At 40.6% G+C, this 21,844-nt stretch overlaps 1 protein-coding gene across 1 annotated transcript in view; it reads right to left on the bottom strand.

Moving 5' to 3' along the window:
- The window catches only part of LOC126341345 (DNA-dependent protein kinase catalytic subunit-like), a 526,946-nt gene that overhangs the window by 213,555 nt on the left and 291,547 nt on the right, over positions 1-21,844 (bottom strand). The window contains exons 29-31 of the mRNA XM_050001770.1: positions 19,413-20,673; positions 10,893-11,226; positions 3,888-4,002 (exon numbers count right to left, since the gene is read on the bottom strand). Coding sequence (XP_049857727.1) covers positions 3,888-4,002; positions 10,893-11,226; positions 19,413-20,673 — 1,710 coding nt within the window. The remainder of the gene's footprint in view (positions 1-3,887; positions 4,003-10,892; positions 11,227-19,412; positions 20,674-21,844) is intronic.

The raw sequence follows: 21,844 nt of genomic DNA, 5'->3' as shown, positions 1-21,844 counted from the left end.
GCTTGTGGGGCTAACACTAACTGCTCATCTTTAACCACAAGTAATTACTGTGTGGCATCTTGCTGCACAAAACCTGGCATCAGGGATTCTGTCACTGCAGAACCCATATCCCTGATATACAAGTACAGCAGCTCTCTCTCTCTCTCTCTCTCTCTCTCTCTCTCTCTCTCTCTCTGACACACGAATGCGCGTTCACGCATGCATGTGTTTGAGTGCGTGTGTGCCGCCACCCCAATAGAAAAGCACCAAGCCCAGGAAGGTGGACTTCATGCTCGAAGATGGCGTGGTGAAGGCAGTGCCATCCTCTGCATTTGTGTCAATCGATTTATTTTAAGAAACATGAACTTACCATTCGTGCCAGGCAGTACAGATCATCATATAAAATACACACTTAGCAGTAAATTTTTGGCAATTTTCTTAATCATTTTCTTGCAGACACCATATCACCCAACCAAAATTAATTACACTAGTGAGGTAAAAAGTAAAAATTACAGCAATAAGAGAAAAATGTGTAAGCCTAACTTTTCATCATCCTAATAATGCCAAAATACACTGGCTGCAAGAAAGTGAAGCTCCCAGATGAAGAGAAGGAAACAAAATGAAACTTCACTGATTGAGAGGAAATGTGATTCTATTTCAGTGATTACAAAATAGAGTAAATTTAAATTTACATAGGATGTGGTAGTGTGAGCCGACCTATCGCTATGATGTTGCATCGTCTCTGGTATGGATGCATACATTAAGTTGGTTAGAAAGGGTCCCATAAAGCTGTTGTACCTCTACTGAGGCAAGCCGGCCCACAACTACTTTAACATATCCTTGATACTGCACTGGAAAGGAACTGATGTTTGAGCTGGTCTGACACTTTTTATGGGAAACAGATCTGGGGCTCTTGGTGGCCTTGGGAGTACCTCAACATCATGCAACAGTTCACAGACAGATTGTGAAGTACAGACAAGCATTGTCCTGTTGAAAAGTAGCACCAGAATACCCACTACAAGGCTGTAGGAGGTCCATAACATACTGTTGTGACATCAGAGTTCCCTCAGTCACCTACCAGCTGTGACCTGAAATTGTACCCAATGGTGCTCCGCAACGTGTAGACAAGATTGACACTGCTGTGCTTTCACAAAACATTGGAAGAGTGGGACCCTTTCACCAAGTTGTCACCATACTTGCCAATGATGGTCATCTGGATAGTGCAGAACTGTGTTTTCCATGCTTCCTGACAATGGTACCATTCCAACTACAGCCATCTGTGTTGTTATGTTAATGGCAGCCTATGCATGTGATGGTAATTCCTTAGTCTGGCTACTGATAGTCTCTGATCGATAGTGACAGATGACACACAATGCAGCAGGGAGTCTGTTACTTGTTCTTAGAGGTACAGTTGTGAAGGGGTTAAGATGTGCTTCACACACAATACGGTGATCCTTACGTGAGGTGCTCTGACGTGGCCGAGCAGAACTCTGAGGTTGATTATGCCTGCCTTCACATTCCCACACAGTCCAACATCAGTCCACCATCACATTTGAATGCCCCATAAATCTGGATTTCACACCGCTCCACCAGCCGACCAATTGGAGATCTACAATGAAGCCCTTTTCAAACTCATTTAGGTGTTGATATTGCTGTCTCATGTGTATGAGGCATCTCTGTGACCTTCACAGCGATCACTCACATTTTGACACTACTCGCACCCCTTGTATAACCTACCAGCTCTGGTAACAATAACAAACACGAACAACACTAATTCCGTCTGGTGACTGTTCTGTTACCTACTGTACTGTTATCACAGACAATTGTAACTCTTCTTATCTACATACCCATCAATGTCATGTACATGTGCGAAGTTACACTGATATCCAACCATATCTTCTCAGTGTTTCACTTTTTCTTGTCAGCTAATGTGTATAGCGATGCCCAAGAAGTGACTGTCTGTCATTTCTGTTTGTTCTTTCTTACGCGTATATATGGTGTGAAAGGCAGATCCACAGAAAATGATACAAGTAGACAGATTTCAGGCCTATCACTATTTTTTCAAACACAATTGGTAGAGAACATTAAAAAACCAAAAGATGAACATATGTACATTTTATCCAAAATGTGCGTACCTTTGTAATTGTGATGTTAATCTTGTATGAATCATCAAGGAACTAATATAAAGATATAAACAATGGGAATTCCAGGATGGAATACCAACAACATGAAAAGAATAGATTGCTATTCACCACACAGAGGAGGCATTGAGTCAGAGAGAGGTATGATGAAAAGACTGCCAAGCTTTTAGATTTCACACAAATAAGTCCTTCACAAGCAGAAAACACACACACACACACACACACACACACACACACACACACACACATACACACATGAATGGCAGACTGGCAGTTGGGCACCAGCCACCATAGACACTAGCCATCTCTCTCTCTCTCTCTCTCTCTCTCTCTCTCTCTCTCTCTCTGTGTGTGTGTGTGTGTGTGTGTGTGTGTGTGTGTGTGTGTGTGTGTGTGTGTGTGTGTGTCTGTCTGTATGTCTGTCTGCAGTTCAACACCATTTCTATGTGGCGAGTGGCAAGTCAGCAATTCAACACCTCCTCTACGTGGCGAGTAGCAATCTAACACTTTCATATTAGTGCTAGAATAAAAAAAACTAAATAAAGCTACAGTATTTTTGTTTGGTGGTGGGACAAACTTTCAGGAATTATGGAGCAGCTCAAAACTAACTAAATAAGAGAAGAAAGCTCTTTATGGAAGTTATAAGCTGACAATCAAGACAAAGTACCACTCATCAAATAGTGAGTAAGAGGACTGAAAATTCTGGTACTATACAATGCTGGTAGAAAGTATACCACCCTCCCAAACATCTTGCTAATTCATTTATGTGCACTAGTAATTTTATGACATGCCACTGAGTTTTATTATTGGAAGCATAATATACCAAAATGTACAGGTTACTTTGCTACTAGAAGATCATTAAATCTCAAGTGTTGAAGGTGCACCCATCCACAACCATTACAATAATGATAATTAAGCATTGTGTATTTCATGACTGTTATATTGACAGTTGAGTCAGTGATGTTACATAATTATAGGCTGTTTGCTACTATGGTATTCTGTAGGACACATCTTTGTTCTTCGCAGCTACATTATGTTGCCTGAACGATTCACATTTGTGTGTTTCTATGCTCATATTTCTAATCCCACTGTAAGAACAAAGATGTGACCTATAGAACACCATAGAGGCAAACAGCTGGTAATGATATAACATCCTGGACATAACTGCCAATACAGCTGACACAAAATGATGTGAAATAAAGGTTCACAAAAGACAACTACATAAATAACTTCTCCAGCAAGAGTTTATCATCTATTACATATTTGTTTGATTTTGCTACTACAAACATTTGTATATAAGACACTGTAACTCTTCAGAGTGAATGACTGCAATGTTCATGTATAATTAGCTTTTTTTTATGGAGTAAAACATAAATGAGGATACGAGATTTATTTTAGGGCCAATGTGTAGCTTTGTGTTACATGTTGTAAATTCCTTCCAGATATAAATTATCACTTGCTCATTTTATGAGATGATGCAGTTTGTAAAAACCATATTGACCAGCTTTCTGGTCAAATATGGACAGGTAACAATACAACACAACTACTAGGATTTAGAATAATTTATACATAAGTGTCACTCCAATCACTCATATCAGTGCAGCATATGACAATATAACTAAACGCAAAAATGTTATTCGAAGAAGTCAGTAGATAAGCACGCAGAAGCCAGATGATGCTACAGAATCAACAAAGTTATGGACACAGTGATGAGAGAGTGTAATGGAACTTATTCCTAATTTTTGTACTAGTAAATAATACACAAACCTGAAGAGCATATCCCAGAAATTGTACTTCTGTTTCTGTGCTGTACAGGTGGGTCAATATATATATAAGTCTTTCTGAAGCAGAAACTGGTAACTGCGAATCTGACCGCCAGTACCTGTTACAGTGTAATTTATTTGAGATTAACCTAAATTTTTGTGGATAAACACTGTGGAACTACAGTACAAAACAATTATTTTAGCTACTAAACACACTTGAATGTTTATACTGGATAAAAGATACAAAAAATACAACAGACCCACTTTCACCCATAGGTATGACAAAAAAGGTACACTTTCAATTTTATCAAAAACTGCAAAATTACTTTTAGCAAAAATACAAGTGTGAATGAAAATTGAGACGTACTGATCTTTTATCCTATAGAAAAACATAAAAGTGTAAAAACTTTTCTGAGCCTGTAACCATGTGTTTAAAATCTATGAAATAAGCATAAAGTAACATTCATGATTATGAAAAGGTCTACTAGTGCCATAAACATATTCATACAGACACTATGTGATCGAAAGTATCTTGACAGCTGGCTGAAAATGACTTACAAGTTCCTGGCACCCTCCATCACCAAAACTGGAATTCAATATGGTGTTTGCCCACCCCTTAGCCTTAATGACAGCTTCCACTCTCGGAGGCATATGTTAAATCATGTGCTGGAAGGTGTCTTGGGAATGGCAGTCGATTCTTCATGGAGTGCTGCACTGAGGGGAGGTACTGATGTCAGTCAGTGAGGCCCAGCACAAAGTCGGCAGAACCAACTGTGGTCCTTTGGTGCAGAGCCAAGTGGAAGGTCTGAATAAGAGGCTCAGGCGGTTCTGTGACTGTGTAGGCTGCAGATTCCTTGACTTGCGCCATCTGGTGGTGGGTTTCTGGGTTCCGCTTAATAGATCAGGAGTCCACTACACACAGAAAGTGGATACACGGGTAGCGGGGACTGTGTGGAAGGGACTGGGCGGTTTTCTAGGTTAGAGGGTCTCAAGAAACCATCTAAAATGGGGCATTGTAGTTGTAAATTGTTGTAGCTGTGTTGGGAAAGTTTAGATTTTTTTTCCAACCTGCTCTTTCACTGGGTGTCTCACTATGATAGAAGAAGGAATACTAGGCTTAGTCCTATTGATGTACCACTGGGTTGTGCATTTAATTACACTATCTGCCTCTATGATAACCACATACAACTGCTTCTGGAAAGACCTTTAAAATGTAGGAGTCTAAGCTGACAATGTCACCCACAATGTCATGTGTCCACACCATCATGTTTGATGTTAAACTTAAAGCAATTTTACAAAATATGTTGTGGAAAATGGTGTTCATAACAGTATTGTGAGTATCTACATGGGTGACCAGTAAACCATTACACAGTACTTGGTGGAGGGTACTTTGTACCAAAATTAGTTATTTTTATATCCTATTTTATTAATATATTGAGTGAGAGTCAGTTGGGACGTTGGGTTGTCTAAATAACTTGGTATGTGCCCAACAGTGTCATCATCTTTTCGATGATTTCCATTTATGTTCTCAAAGCATCTCTTATGCTTCCTTATGGTTTACTATGACCCATTATAATCCTAGTGCTTCATCTCTGAATCTGTTTGATGTGTGCTGTCATGCTCATGTAAGAAGGACTCCAAACAAACACTTGAGCAGTAGCCCTCATTTCTTTGCTGTAGTGTATTGTATTCCTTTATCAAAAATCTGTACTTTACCAGGACCCTTCCATTCACATTCCCTATTACTGATCCTAAATGTATGTACAATTTAATATTGATTCTTAGTAGTGACACCAAATAGTTAAACAATCAGACAGCTATAGAAATTTAAGACCAGATATTAACTGGAGTATACCTGTTCATTAAGGAGATTTTTCTTATTTTTGTTCACATACAAAGAGAACTTCCTAGAAAACAACAGCAATGTCACAGCACAGTATAACATTTCTGCTTACAAACTGTTGAGGTAAATAATAAACAACCGGAATCCTATTATGCTTCTTGGAGCTCACCTGATATTACTTCCATTTCTGTGGTACATTAGCTACCCAGTGTATTGTCCTGGGTATCATTAGCCAAAAATTGTTGAGGCAAGCTTGTGGATGTACTTCATATGATTGTATCTCAGTTATTAGTCAGCAATGAGTTAAGGCTCAGTGCCTTTTATGCATGTAAGAAGATAGAATTTACCTGTACACCTATGTGAACTGTATGTGAAATATAGTGTGAAAACGAAGCATGCCGAGTTTCACAATTGGTTTTTCCTGAAAAGTAATGTCTTGAGAAAAGCATTTTTCCCCTCCAGAAACATCATAATGTTCATTCTCTAGCACCCTGCAACAGGTGGATGTTAGTGATATTTATGTTAAATTCTGTGCATCTGTTCATTTGCGCTTTTGTAAAAAGGAGTGACTAGCGCTCTTTCCCAACTGCTTATGACTATCTGCTATGTGAGACATTCTTCATAAATATGAACTAGGAACAAGTTAAATCCACAGCCTAAACTCTTGAAAGCCTAATATAAGAACTCCGCCATGGTCTAGTTCCATGTTCTTTCCAGCATTATTTTGATTTTCTGTACTGGGAATGCTTATTTCAGTATTTCTCAATTGTATGGTACAGTCACAATGTCACTATGGAAGTATCTTCATTCAGGAAAACATTTTTAAATGATGAATTTAATATTATAGCTTTCTGACTAGTCTGTAGTTTCAACACGAAACTGATTCACAACAGACTTACTGCACAGTTTACAATTGTTCATTGACTTTTCATATAACTTTCTAAGATTTCATAATACGATCTTTCACTATGACCTGACTGGAAATTATTATAGGCTGCACGCATAGCCATTTTCACAAATGCATGAGTTCCAATAAAGTTTTCTCTAACAGTTCTGTCACATGATCTGAGGAGTCCTGGTCACTTGCTGGTTGGTAGGTTTACTAGTGCCAGAGGAGGAGATGGCATAGCAGATCTCTCTATGGATGGACTAAATAGCAACTTCTCTTTCCACAGCAGGTATGGCATGCATGGAAGACTAGGCTGGAAGGAAGAGAGCTGACGTGAAACGAGTGATAGCTGTTTAAGTAGGGGTACTGTTGGTATGATTGATATGAAAAGATATATTTATGGAGCATCTGAGAGGTGGAGATTGAGATATGGGAATGTTACTTATCGAGTTGAGAAGGACCAGATGAAGGGAGTAAGTGTTGAGGTTATGGAGAAAAGAGCAAATGTCGATCTTGCCACGAGTCCAGATCATGAAAATGTCATCAATAAAATGAAGACTTTTCATCAATAATATGATGATTTTTTTTAGGTATCCCAGAAAGATTTGTACTTAATATGAGGCGAATGCTAGTTAACATTTGTACAAATGGAAACAATTAGGCTGGGATGGTGGAATCCGAATCCTGGGTCAAGAGGAACACAAGAGGTTCTAGTAATTCTGGGTTGTAAAGGTCATGATAATTTCTAGATTTACAGATTCTTGTTGAAGACTGTATCCATCTAGTTTTAAACATTATTATATGAAATCTATGTATTAATGTTAAAGCATTGCAGATTCTTCACATCAAAATCTGCATCTTTATTCTTGTCACTCCTAGCTCCTAATGTTTCCAGCAAAGAGGTTAAAATTTCAATTTAAATCTTATAATATTACAAATATTTATCATTCTACACTTTAGGAGAGGCAAGAAAGTGCTTATAAGCATCTCTCTTCATAGTCTGACAGGATGTCAGTTAGTGACAGTGCACTGCGAGTTCCTGCCGCTAATAAGGAGAGTACACCGTTTGTTTGTTACATGTTTTTACAAGCTTCAAACAGAATCAACTTCAGTAATGGGTAGGAACTGTGATTGCTGTGTACAGATGCAAGGCAATTTGTTAACCTTTCCAGGCTGTGTTTGCTTCCATCACACAGCTTGTGGCTGCTGCCAAGGGCATCTCTGTGGGGGGTTGAACATGGGTATGCGAGGGACTTTGAGCATGTCCTGCATGTCCCCCGATTGGTTCATTGCTGTGGCCACCCCAGGTATAGCCTGCACTGAGATTGATACCTCACCTGTGGTCAAGTGGAAGATCATTCAAAAGTCTGGCAGGCAGTGAAAGACATTCCGAAGGGTGAATCATAGGGCCACCCCAGTTCATTTGACTAACAGGTTTTTGGTGTTATCTGTGGCTGAAGAAATCTCTGAGGTGGATGCAATCGTCCACCCTGTTCCAGAGGAAGCTTTTCGGCCCGAAAGGTCTGGGCATTCACAGAGGGTGGGTTTGCTAGAAGCTGGGAGCTCCAACATTATGCACGTAATGGTGCCCCTTAGGAACACGGTTGCCAAGGAGAGGAAGGAGGCCAGTGTGCACTCCGTGTACTTACCTGGGGGGAGTCATTATGGATGTGGAATGGATGCTTCCAGACGCCATGAAGAGTACAGGGTGCAGCCAACTGCAGGGGGTGGCCCATGTCAGTACTAATGACGCATGTCACTTTGGATCGGAGGAGATTCTCTCTGGTTTCTAATGGTTAGCTGAAATGGTAAATACTGCCAGTCTTGCTTGCAAGATTAAAGTGGAACTCACCACCTGCAGCATCGTCGACAGAACCAACTGTGGTCCTTTGGTGCAGAGCCAAGTGGAAGGTCTGAATAAGAGGCTCAGGCGGTTCTGTGACTGTGTAGGCTGCAGATTCCTTGACTTGCGCCATCTGGTGGTGGGTTTCTGGGTTCCGCTTAATAGATCAGGAGTCCACTACACACAGAAAGTGGATACACGGGTAGCGGGGACTGTGTGGAAGGGACTGGGCGGTTTTCTAGGTTAGAGGGTCTCAAGAAACCATCTAAAATGGGGCATTGTAGTTGTAAATTGTTGTAGCTGTGTTGGGAAATAACTAGAGCTCCAAGCCCCAATAGAAAGCACTGAAGCTCAAGTAGTTATAGGTATGGAAAGCTGGCTAAAGCTGAAAATAAGTTCAGCCGAAATTTTTTCAAAAGACCTAACAGTTTTCAGAAAGGTGGGGGAGTACTTATTGCTGTCAGAAGTAATTTACCTTGTAGTGAAACTGAAGTACATACTTCCTGCAAAATAGAATGGGCAGAGGTTATACTTGACAGTCGGACTAAACTAACAACTGAATCGTTTTGCTGACCTTCTGACTCAGAAGATATAGTTGCTGATCAGTTCAAAGAAAACTTGAGTCTCACTTCAAATAGGTACTCCAGTCATACAATTATAGTTGGTAGTGACTTAAATCTACCCTCAATATGCTGGAAAAATTATATGTTTAAAGCCTGCGGCAGGCATAAAACATCATCCAAAATTGTACTGAATGCTTTCTCAGAAAATTATTTTGAACAATTAGTTCATGAGCCCACTGAAAGCATAAATGGTTGTGAAAGCATACTTGATCTCTCAGCAAAAAGTAGTCCTGGACAAATAGGGAGTACCAAGACAAATACAGGGATTAGCGAACACAAGGTAGAATACCGTAACACCTACAACCATTAAAAAAGAAATGCAAAGTAAAAGTACATCTATTTAAAGAGGCTGATTAAAAAGCTCTTAACGCATTTTTAAGATATAGTCTCTACTCCTTCTGATCTGATCACATAAAATCAGAACATATGTGGAATGAGTTCAAAGAGATAATACTGATAGCAATTGAGAGATATATTCCACATAAATTAATAAGTGATGGTACTGATCCCCCATGGTACACAAAAATGGGTCAGATGACTGTTGCAGAAGCAATGAAAAAAACATGTCAAATTTTAAAAGAATGCAAAATCCCCAAGATTGGCAAAGTTTTGCAGAAGTTCAAAATAAAATGCGTTTTCAATGCGAGATGCTTTTAAAAATTTCCACAATGAAACTCTGTCTTGGAATCAGGCAGAAAACCCAGAGAGATACTGGTCATAAATAAAGCACACCAGTGGTAAGACACAACTAATACCACCACTGTGCGATAACAGCAGAAAAGTCACTGATGACAGTGCCACTAAAGCAGAGTTATTAAACATGGTTTTGTGAAACTTCTTCACCAAAGAAAACAAAGTAAATATTCTTGAATTCCAATGAAGAACAACTGCCAAGATGAGAAATATAGAACTAGTTATCCTCAGTGTAGCAAAGTAGCTTAAATCACTTAAAGACAAGGCCTCCAGTCCAGACTGTACACCAGGCAGGTTCCTTTCAGAGTATGCTGATACAATAGCTACATATTTAGTAATAACGTACAACCACTCACTCAGTTTAATACAGAAAAGTGTGAAGACATTCACATGAGTACTAAAAGAAATCTGCTAAATTTCGATTACACAACAAGTCACACAAATCTTAAGGCTGTAAATTCAACTAAAAACTTAGGGATTACAATTACAAATAACCTATAATGAAACAATCACATAGATAAATTTGTGGGTAGAGCAAACCAAAGATTGTAATTCATTGGCAGAACACTTGAAAGGTGCAACAGGTCTACTAAAGAGACTGCTTACACCATGCTTGTCCACCTTATTCTGGAGTATTGTTGTACAGTGTGGGATCCGCATCAGGCGGGACTGAAGGATGACATCGAAAAAGTTCAAAGAATGGCGGCTTGTTTTGTACTATTGTGAAATAGGAGATAGTGCCACAGAGATGATATGTAAACTGGAATGGCAGTCATTAAAACAAAGGTGTTTTTCGTTGTGATGGGATCTTCTCATGAAATTTCAATCACCAGTTTTCTCCTCTGATTGTGTAAACATTCTGTTGACATAGGGAGAAATAATCATCACGATAAAATAAGAGAAATTATGGCTCGCACAGAAAAATTTAAGTGCTTGTTATTCCCACATGCTGTTCAGGAGTGGAACAGTACAGAGGCAGCTTGAAGGTGGTTCACTGAACCCTCTGCCAGGCACTTTACAATATAGCACAGTAATCATGTAGATGTAGATGAAGATGAAGGAAATAAAATACCATAGTCACTTACCACATTTATGGATAACTAACTCTACGTACATACCTCAGAACAAATTCCTTTATATCTGGGTCTGAATCTGCCAATCCAGAAAGGAGGGCTTTTCGGGCACCCTCATGGGCATCAGTGTCACTGGAAAGGATCTGAAATGCAAGGTGACGACATGAGGCAGCAGTTGAACGTTTAACTGCAATAGGACATACTGCATCCAAAAGACTCTGCTTTTCAGCATCTTTCATGTGGCAAATGCTGCTGTTGTCTCGGTCTAGCAACAAGAGTTTCTCCAGCACTCTTAGTGCTGCAAGTTGAGCACCACTATCTGGTTGGTCAACGAAGTCCAGCAGCCCATTACTTTTTAGGAATCCATATGCATCTTCACCTGTATTTGGCATAATAAAACTGATATTAGCAGATATTATAATCTTAAGGTGAACACACACACACACACACACACACACACACACACACACACACACACACACACACACACAATAAAACTTATCACTGAAGTAAAACTTAACACAGAACAAAATATACCATGATATGTGGTCCTCATACACATATTCTAATAGAACACACTATTGTAAGGACAATGACATACTCCATACAAAATCATTTCTTTCCATGTAAGCTTACATATGTGATAATATCACCACTGTACTGAAAAGGAAAGAGAGCAAAGCCAATGACTATGCTGGTGATTACTACTACTACTACTACTACTACTACTACTACTACTACTACTACATGTTGTTCAATTGCATAATCGTCACTGCATTGCTTATTATGGACGTATGTATTCGGTGAAAAGAATGTCATTCTTCACAATCAACTTTAGCATGACAGTGTTCCACAGATATACATTAGCAATGTTTTAGACAATGTCTACCAGTGCTGATGTTGGAGGTCAGAAGTTTTACTCCTTCAGACCAAACCTGCAGAGTATACTTATATGGATGTGGTGTCTGTTCTTGGTTGGGGGATTGGAGGATCCACCACTCTCTGCAGTTATAAATTAGAATTATATTAATACCTTCAGCTGTTGACGGGCATTGATAATATCAACAGGGAAAGGTGAAAATGTGTGCACCGAGTGGGACTCGAACCAGGGATCTCTTTCTTACATGGCAGACACACTATCCACCTGAGCCACCAAGGGCACAGAGGATAGTGCGACTGCAGGGACTATCTAGCGCACGCCTCTCGCGAGACCCACATTCTCACCTTGTATGCCCACACACTACATTTGTAGTGTCCCTCCCCAACACACTCATCACTCGTGGAAGACGTTATTCCCAAGTCCCGTAAGAGTTCGGGGAATATGTGTGCATCTGCACAGTTTCCGCTAGTTTCAGTCATTTCTAAAATTAGATTGTGCATTTTAATTAGCCAGGGTAGCAAGCTGCTCAAACACTGATTCACAATTTTAACTTTAGCCCCTATTGATCCCAAATGGTTTTATTGTATACTGCACATCTTCAGAGCAAATTTCACCAAGAAATGGTACATCACTGAGAGAGATGGTTTGCGAGTCTTAAAACATGGGCTAGATATCAGAGTAGCTCAGCAGACGCCCAATGGCAGCCTAACACCGTCATTGTGAGCAGAGTCTAATATCTTCAGATATGTCACCAACTTTCTCCTCTGAATGAAAAAAATGTTTTGTTGACGTCAACCTACATAGGGAGAAATGATCATCATAATAAAATAAGTGAAATCAGAGCTCACACAGAAAGACATAGGCATTTGTTTTTTCCATGCACTGTTTGAGAATGACGTAATAGAGAATTATTGTGAAGGTGGTTCGATGAACGCTCTGCAGGCACTTAAATGTGATTTGCAGAGTAGCCATGTAGATGTAGATGTTTATCTTGCAAATCCCTATATAGTGTAACTGTCTGCAAGTCAAGACTGAATAAATGCCTGTCAGCACTCTGGTTTGTTTGCTGTGGATACTTCAGGATGGTAAGTGCTTTTCGATATCTGACTTTCATCACCTCGAGACACGGTAGCCAAGTCAAATTATCATCAAAAAGTAAATCCAAAAATATAACCGAGTTGTTTAAACTTAAAACTGTACCATTCACAAATAACAATTAAAACACTTAACACTCAATAACAATTCACATTATCTTAACAATCATCCTAAAAAGTCAAGAATAATTAGGTATTTCCAAAAGCCGCATATCTGTTTGAAGGTGCTTTAATCACAACTACCAGTTTCACATCAGTATAGACACATCTTTAGGTTTATAATGGTTACATGCTCATAATTTGGCTGGACAAATACAGAGCTCCAGCATTCAGGAAGTTATCCTCTCTACGAGTCAAACCACACTAGTTGGTTGTCTTAACAAATATCTCATCGTTCTTGGCTTTTTAACTGTTACAATTTTTGTGTTAATTTGAATGGTTATCAAGTGTTGAGTGTGTTTTACTGTTATGCACAATGTCTCTGAGCCATAGTTGACCTCTCCAGAAAATAGTTTGTAGTGTCATTCATGTGAACCTAGGCGAGACAAAATGATGACACCAATGATTATAATAAACAAAAGTGGTGTTTGTAATGAAAATTTACAACCTATTTCTCCTGGCCATTGTTCCAACCTCTTAATCATTAGGTGAAATTTACGTGCTGCCAAACTGGTATTGGGTGGTGAATAGGAAATTGAGGAATCATCATTGGCTGAAATCCATACTATGGAGGCAGTGCTGTTGATGGTGATAGCCGAGTACATTTCCTTGAGATATACAATTCTATTGAAGGATGTGATTAGAGGAGGGCTACCCAGAAAGTAACAGACGTTTTGGTCTATCATGGCAGTGGGCGGGACTAGACCGAACATCTTCCTGCCATAATATTCCTACACTCAGTGCGCATCCAGCAGTGGTGTTTCTGTACTTTCCTTTCTGTGATGTGTTAAAACGTGCACTGCAACAAAAAAATATCACCATTTGTTAGGTGCGTTCTGCGACTGGGTTTTTGTTGGCAAAAAAACTACAAACCAATTGAAATTTATCTCAACCTTTGTGATGTGTATGGAAAAGGAATTATGATTGAAAGCCGAGCGAGGGAATGGTGCAGTGATTTTACAAATGGCTATACAAATGTTTGCAATGAGGACAGTAGTGGTACGCCTTGCCTTGCGGCTGACAAACTGGTGATTAAAATCAATGATAAAATTTGTGAAAACCACCACTTCATGATTACATAACTTTCGCAGCAATTACCCCATATTTCGTAGAGTTTGGTTCGTGAAATTGTGTCGGGGATGCTTGTGAACTACAAATTTCGTGCTATGTGGGTTTCCAAAATCCAAATGGAAGACAACAAAAACCACAGAAACAGGCTGCAGCATTGATCTTCCTCGAAGATAACCAGAGACATGGTATCTTAACATTGGTGAGACTTGGGTGAAGTATGTCAAGTGTGAAACAGGAAAGGCAGTCCATGGAATGTGGAGGGGGTGCAGGTGCATATATTCTCTCTAGAAACTAGGAACATGTTTTTAAACGCTATCAACTAGAAACTGTGTTTTGGGATTCTACAGGAATGATACTTGTCGATTCCCTTGAACATGGCACAACAATTAACTCAGAGAGGTTTTGTCAAACACTGACAAAGTTAAGACAGGTGATACAAAACAAGCATTGGGGAATACTTAGTACAAAAGTTTTGTCTTCTCATGACAACGCGCATCCACACATGGCCAACCATACCCGAGATCTTCTATGGGGTTTCGGAGGCAAGGTGTTTGATCATCCACCATAGGGCCCAAATTTGGTATCGAGTGACTACCATCTCTTCCCAGAAATGAACACATATACTACACAATGCTTTCATACTGGTGTCAGAATGCATGCTGGTATAAACCAGTGCTTGCTATTGCAGGCAGTAGATTTCTACAGAGATGGTGCTGAAAAGTTGTGCCACGGTATAATAAGTGCCTCAGTTTGAATGTTGATTATGTAGAAAAATAGCTTTAAAAATGTGTCTTTAAAATATATGCAATAAGATTTGGTTTTTCCATATTGTTAATTTTTTATTTCAAAAGCCTGTTCCTATCTGGACTGCCCTCATACACTATCTGATCAAAAGTATCTGGACACCTTGCTGAAAATGACTTACAACTTCCTGGTGCCCTCCATTGGTAATGCTGGAATTCAACATGGTGTTGGCCGACCCTTATCCTTGATGACAGCTTCCATTCTCTCAGGCATACGTTCAATCAGGTGCTGGACGGTTTCTTGGAGAATGGCAGTCCATTCCTCACAGAGTGCTGCACTGAGGAGAGGAATCTATGTCATTCGGCGAGGCCCGGCACAAAGTCGGTTTCCAAAACATCCCAAGGGTGTTCTATAAGATTGAGGTCAGGACTCTGTGCAGGCTAGTCAATTACAGGGATGTTATTGTCGTGTAGCCACTCTGCCACAGGCCAGGAATTATGAACAGGTGCTTGATCCTGTTGAAAGATGCAATCATCATCCTCGATTTGCTCTTCAACAGTGGCAAGCAAGAAGATGCTTGAAACATCAATGTAGACCTGTGCTGTGACAGTGTCACACAAAACAACATGGGGTGCAAGGCTCTTTCATGAAAAACACGACCACACCATAACACCACCACCTCCGAATTTTACTGTCGGTACTACAAAAACGTTGGCAGATGATGTTAACTGGGCATTCACCATACCCACCCCCGGACACCAGATTGCCACATTGTGTACCGTGATTCATCACTCCACACGTCATTTTTCCGCTGTTCAATTACCCAATGTTTACGCTCCTTACACCAAGTGAGGTGCCATTTCACATTTACCTTCATGGTGTGCGGCTTATGAGCAGCCCCTCGACCATGAAATCCAAGTTTTCTCAGCTCCCGTTCAACTGTCATAGTACTTGCAGTGGATCCTGATGCCATTTGGAATTTCTATGTGGTAGTCTGGATAGATGTCTGACCATTACACATTACGACCATCTTCAACTGTCAGCAGTCTCTGCCAGTCAACACATGAGGCCAACATGTGCGCTTTTGTGCTGTACGTGTCTCTTCTTCACACTTCCACTTCACTATCACATCGCAAACAGTGCACATAGGGATGTTTAGGAGTGTGGAAATCTGGTACACATGTATGACACAAGTGACACCCAATCATCTGACCACGTTTGAAGTCCATGAGTTCCACGGAGTTCCCCACTCTTCCCTCTCATAATGCCTAATGACTGCTAAGGTCGCTGATATGGAGTACCTGGCAGCAGGTGACAGCACAATGCACCTTAACATGAAAAATGTATGTTTTGGGGGGTGTCCAGATACTTTTGATCACATAGTGTATATCTAACCTAGCATTTGATTTGAAGTATATAAAAGAAAGGGAATGCACCCTTGTGTTCCCCAGGGCCAAATTTACTCATTGACCACATAAGTCTGGGACTAAGAAAGAGAATTGGAAGGGTGTGTTGAGACACCTCAATCACAACTTACATGTTTATTAAAAACAAAGATCCCAAGACTTACCAAGCGGGAAAGCGCCGGTAGATAGGCACAATAAATAAAACACACACACAGAATTTCTAGCTTTCGCAACCGACGGTTGCTTCTTCAGGAAAGAGGGAAGGAGAAGGAAAGACGAAAGGATGTGGGTTTTAAGGGAGAGGGTAAGGAGTCATTCCAATCCTGGGAGCAGAAAAACTTACCTTAGGGGGAAAAAAGGACAGGTGTACACTCGCACACATACAGACACAAGCAGACATTTGTAAAGGCAAAGAGTTCGGGCAGAGATGTCAGTCGAGGCGGAAGTACAGAGGCAAAGAAGTTGTTGAAAGACAGGTGAGGTATGAGCGGTGGCAACTTGAAATTAGCGGAGGTTGAGGCCTGGCGGATATCGAGAAGAGAGGATATACTGAAGGACGAGTTCCCATCTCCGGAGTTCGGATAGGTTGGTGTTGGTGGGAAGTATCCAGATAACCCGGACGGTTAACACTGTGCCAAGATGTGCTGGCCGTGCACCAAGGCATGTTTAGCCACAGGGTGATCCTCATTACCAACAAACACTGTCTGCCTGTGTACATTCATGCGAATGGACAGTTTGTTGCTGGTCATTCCCACATAGAAAGTGTCACAGTGTAGGCAGGTCAGTTGGTAAATCACGTGGGTTCTTTCACAAGTGGCTCTTCCTTTGATCGTGAACACCTTCCGGGTCACAGGACTGGAGTAGGTGGTGCTGGGAGGGTGCATAGGACAGGTTTTACACCGGGAGCGGTTACAAGGGTAGGAGCCAGAGGGTAGGGAAGGTGGTTTGGGGATTTCATAGGGATGAACCAAGAGGTTACGAAGGTTAGGTGGACGGCGGAAAGACACTCTTGGTGGAGTGGGGAGGATTTCATGAGGGATGGATCTCATTTAGGGGCAGGATTTTAGGAAGTCGTATCCCTGCTGGAGAGCCACATTCAGAGTCTGATCCAGTCCCGGGAAGTATCCTGTCTTAAGTGGGGCACTTTTAGGGTTCTTCTGTGAGAGGTTCTGGGTTTGAGGGGATGAGGAAGTGGCTCTAGTTATTTGCTTCTGTACCAGGTCGGGAGGGTAGTTGCGGGATGTGAAAGCTGTTTTCAGGTTGTTGGTGTAATGGTTCAGGAATTTAGGACTGGAGCAGATTAGTTTGCCACGAAGGCCTAGGCTGTAGGGAAGGGACCGTTTGATATGGAATGGGTGCAGTTGTCATAATGGAGGTACTGTTCCTTGTTGGTGGGTTTGATGTGGACGGATGTGTGAAGCTGGCCATTGGACAGATGGAGGTCAACGTCAAGGAGAGTGGCACGGGATTTGGAGTAGGACCAGGTGAATCTGATGGAACCAAAGGAGTTGAGGTTGGAGAGGAAATTCAGGAGTTGTTCTTCACTGTGAGTCCAGATCATGAAGATGTCGTCAATAAATCTGTACCAAACTTTAGGTTGGCAGGCTTGGGTAACCAAGAAGGCTTCCTCTAAGCGACCCATAAATAGGTTGGCGTACGAGGGGGCCATCCTGGTACCCATGGCTGTTCCCTTTAATTGTTGGTATGTCTGGCCTTCAAAAGTGAAGAAGTTGTGGGTCAGGATGAAGCTGGCTAATGTGACGAGGAAAGAGGTTTTAGGTAGGGTGGTAGGTGATCGGCGTGAAAGAAAGTGCTCCATTGCAGCGAGGCCCTGGACGTATGGGATATTTGTGTATAGGGAAGTGGCATCAATGGTTACAAGGATGGTTTCCGGGGGTAACAGACTTGGTAAGGATTCCAGGCGTTGGAGAAAGTGGTTGGTGTCTTTGATGAAGGATGGGAGACTGCATGTAATGGGTTGAAGGTGTTGATCTACGTAGGCAGAGATACGTTCTGTGGGGGCTTGGTAACCAGCTACAATGGGGCGGCCGGGATGTTTGGGTTTGTGAATTTTAGGAAGAAGGTAGAAGGTAGGAGTGCGAGGTGTCGGTGGGGTCAGGAGTTTGATGGAGTCAGGTGAAAGGTTTTGCAGGGGGCCTAAGGTTCTGAGGATTTCTTGAAGCTCCGCCTGGACATCAGGAATGGGATTACCTTGGCAGACTTTGTATGTAGAGTTGTCCGAAAGCTGACGCAGTCCCTCAGCCACATACTCCCGACGATCAAGTACCACGGTCGTGGAACCCTTGTCAGCCGGAAGAATGATGATGGATCGGTCAGCTTTCAGATCACGGATAGCCTGGGCTTCGGCTGTGGTGATGTTGGGAGTAGGATTAAGGCCAAAAATTTAGCTAAAAGGAAAAGCAAGAACAGTGCACTGAACTTAACCTGCACAAAATCCAGAAACTTATGACTGTCTAAAGAGACAAAGAGCTAGCTGTGCAGAATAAATTTATCAGTGCCACACTAAGAACTAATCAACTTGTACCAGTAATAACAATATTAGAACTGTGACCTGAACTGACGAAAGAAGACTTATAAACATCCACATATTCTGAAAACTGGTGTGAGGAAGTAACTTCAATAATTCAATTGTTATACAGAATGAGATTTTCACTCTGCAGCGGAGTGTGTGCTGATATGAAACTTCCTGGCAAAGGTCCCGAGTTTGAGTCTCGGTCAGGCACACAGTTTTAATCTGCCATGAAGTTTCATATCAGTGCACACTCCGCTGCAGAGTGAAAATCTCATTCTGGAAACATCCCCCAGGCTGCGGGTAAGCCATGTCTCCGCAGTATCCTTTCTTTCAGGAGTGCTAGTTCTGCAAGGTTTGCAGGAGAGCTTCTGTAAAGTTTGGAAGGTAAGAGACGAGATACTGGCAGAAGTAAAGCTGTGAGTACCGGGCGTGAGTCGTGCTTCGGTAGCTCAGATGGTAGTGACTTGCCTGCGAAAGGCAAAGGTCCAGAGTTCGAATCTCACTCGGGCACACACTTTTAATCTGCCAGGAAGTTTCAATTCTTATAGTACAATCTCATTAACTTGTATGATGCCTGAACTCATTCCTTTGTCTTATTTGAGAATTTGTTCCATATTACAATACTAATAAAACAATGTAAGTTGTTGTACAGATCTAATCAAAATTAAAACTACTTACCTAATGTTTCAATTCCAGATAACATTATTTCCAAACTTAATGTCTTAAAGCTTCCTTGACATTTCTTTAGATTAAAAGCCACATCTTGCATAAAAGTTTTGTCAACTACTTGAGGGTAATGTTTCTGCACACCGTGTAAACACAGAAGATATTTGTCTCGACTTTTGTAACTTAGTTTATTAAGAACAGATCTCACATTACTCAGGAATTTATTGTCAGGTTGTACACTAATATCATCATCATCATCATGCATACGCTTCAAAATAATTCCGATAAGTTCAGAACATGGTAAGTATACTTCTCTACTGTTGACATCCATTTTAGTCCAAAGGATGTCTAGAACATTATTCACTGTGTTTTCATCCCATGGATTGATTCTGTTGCAGCAGATTGCTCCAACTAACTGTATACCAAATTCTGCATCTTTATCTGTATCATACTTCCTTTTTAGGTAATCTAAAATTAAATCATATGGTACAGTCAAACAACTCTTCCATAGCTCAACAACTGTCTTTATTAGTTCTAAATTGTGCTTCATAATATCCCGTCTCCTGTGGAATGAGTGTTCAATTAAGAATCTAAAAACTTCACTAGTCAATTGCTTTTCATAATCATTAGAATCTGGAATAGCTCTTCCACTCCATGATAGTAGTAGTGCTAAAACGTCAGTGATGAAATAATTTAATTCATTACCAAAAGACCCATCTTTTATAAGTAACAACAAGGGGTACAACCAATGATTTGCAAATGGCAAGAAGATATTCTCATTGTTCAGTATCAGTTTCACAATAAATATTTTCACATTTCTGTGCCTATCAGATAGGAGGCATTTCTTCATATTCTCCATAAAAGATGGCAAATTTCCTTTCTCCCCTGGTTGTGGAACTGTTATGAGATTTTGTTTGTACATGTTCTGTAGCAGTGCACATAAGACTGGCATACACACATGCTGATTAACAACATCCATTTCCAAGTCGATTACAGTGCCATCCATCTGTTCATTGACATTCCCAGGGGGACCCTGAGGACGCACAACACTCAGCGTGAAGTCAAATTGTGTCACATCTTCAGCCAGTGAGCTATGGAGAAGAAACTGTGAATGTGATGGAATATAACTGATGGGTTGTGCACTGTCCATGGCATTGCCTGCTCCATCACATTTCTGTCTGAGGTTTACTAACATTTTCCGTCTTCGGGGAACATTTTCCCAGTCCACGGGAAAGGTTATATTTGTCTCACAGTCTACAAGATTTTCCCAAATCTGTGGAAAAAAAACAACAAAAAATATAAATAACTAAGTTGTTGTCTAAGACACATAAGTAACTTATGGATCAAAGAAGAAATACTATATACAAGGTGCCTCAACAAGGGCTTCATCACCTTGCAATTACATATAAATTTATTGTTATGACTCTGAAAGCAGGTTCTGGAGTTATGCTTTCACAAACTTTATCAAGCTGTGACATACAGAGCAGCTTCTAGAGTCATCACGTAGTAAAATTTATCAAGTTGTAACACACACAGTTGCATGATGTTGAGTCAGCTGTCCTTAAGTGTTCATGTCAGTAGTTTCAAATTGACTACTTTTAATGATCTCGCTGTATGTTTTGGTTTAAAAAATAACAGTCTGCATCAAGCTTATAACAGTCTGCATCAAGCTTTTAACAGATCTTTCGTGTTGCATGGATCAACAATTTATGAGTGAATCAAATGTTTATTCGAAACAGGCTGTTCAGTATGTCGCAACAAGTCTCCAATGAGACAAAGTTTTTAGCAATTTTACATAATTGACTTGGCATGCAATTCTCGTGTGTGTGTGTGGGGGGGGGGGGGGGGGGGGAGGGGGGGGGGGAGATACTCTAAAAATGTTTATTATGGTGCTGGAACCTGGACACTGAAAGTGTAGCTCTAAGTTTTGTTTTGAAATGTTAAGCCAGTAAGATGAAAACAGGAACTGTATTGCAAAGATATTCTGTTTTGAGAAGTCAGCTCTTCACTCAGGCAACAAAGTGAAAGTGCAAAACAATCCAATTTGGGGCAGCGAAACTCTCAGGAACCTAGAACAAAACTTAAATGTCTTTTCTGCTTTAAGCAGGAGCAATGTTTACTGCCACTTTTTTTCCTCAAGAGAGAATGATCAAAAGATTGGTGTAGCTCAATTACTGAAATCCAGCAACTTCATAAGCAAAATAATAATAATAATAATAATAATGAAGAATTCGATATATGCTTCTACTAAGAAGATATAATTCTGTCCTACCTCTACAAAGGATACACAATGTGACACTTCTTGGTTTTTGTTTCTAAGGTTTTATTAAATATAAGCCCAAATTGGGTTTGATACGACATGTAATTTGGGTTCAGTACATTCCAAATACCAAATCACTCAATCTTAAAAAATAATAAGGTAGAAGCTTCACATATTTTGCTAA

This window comes from Schistocerca gregaria, chromosome 1, assembly GCF_023897955.1.
Source record: "Schistocerca gregaria isolate iqSchGreg1 chromosome 1, iqSchGreg1.2, whole genome shotgun sequence".
Classification (NCBI taxonomy): Eukaryota; Metazoa; Arthropoda; class Insecta; order Orthoptera; family Acrididae; genus Schistocerca; species Schistocerca gregaria.
This window is presented reverse-complemented; position numbering and strand designations above follow the sequence as displayed.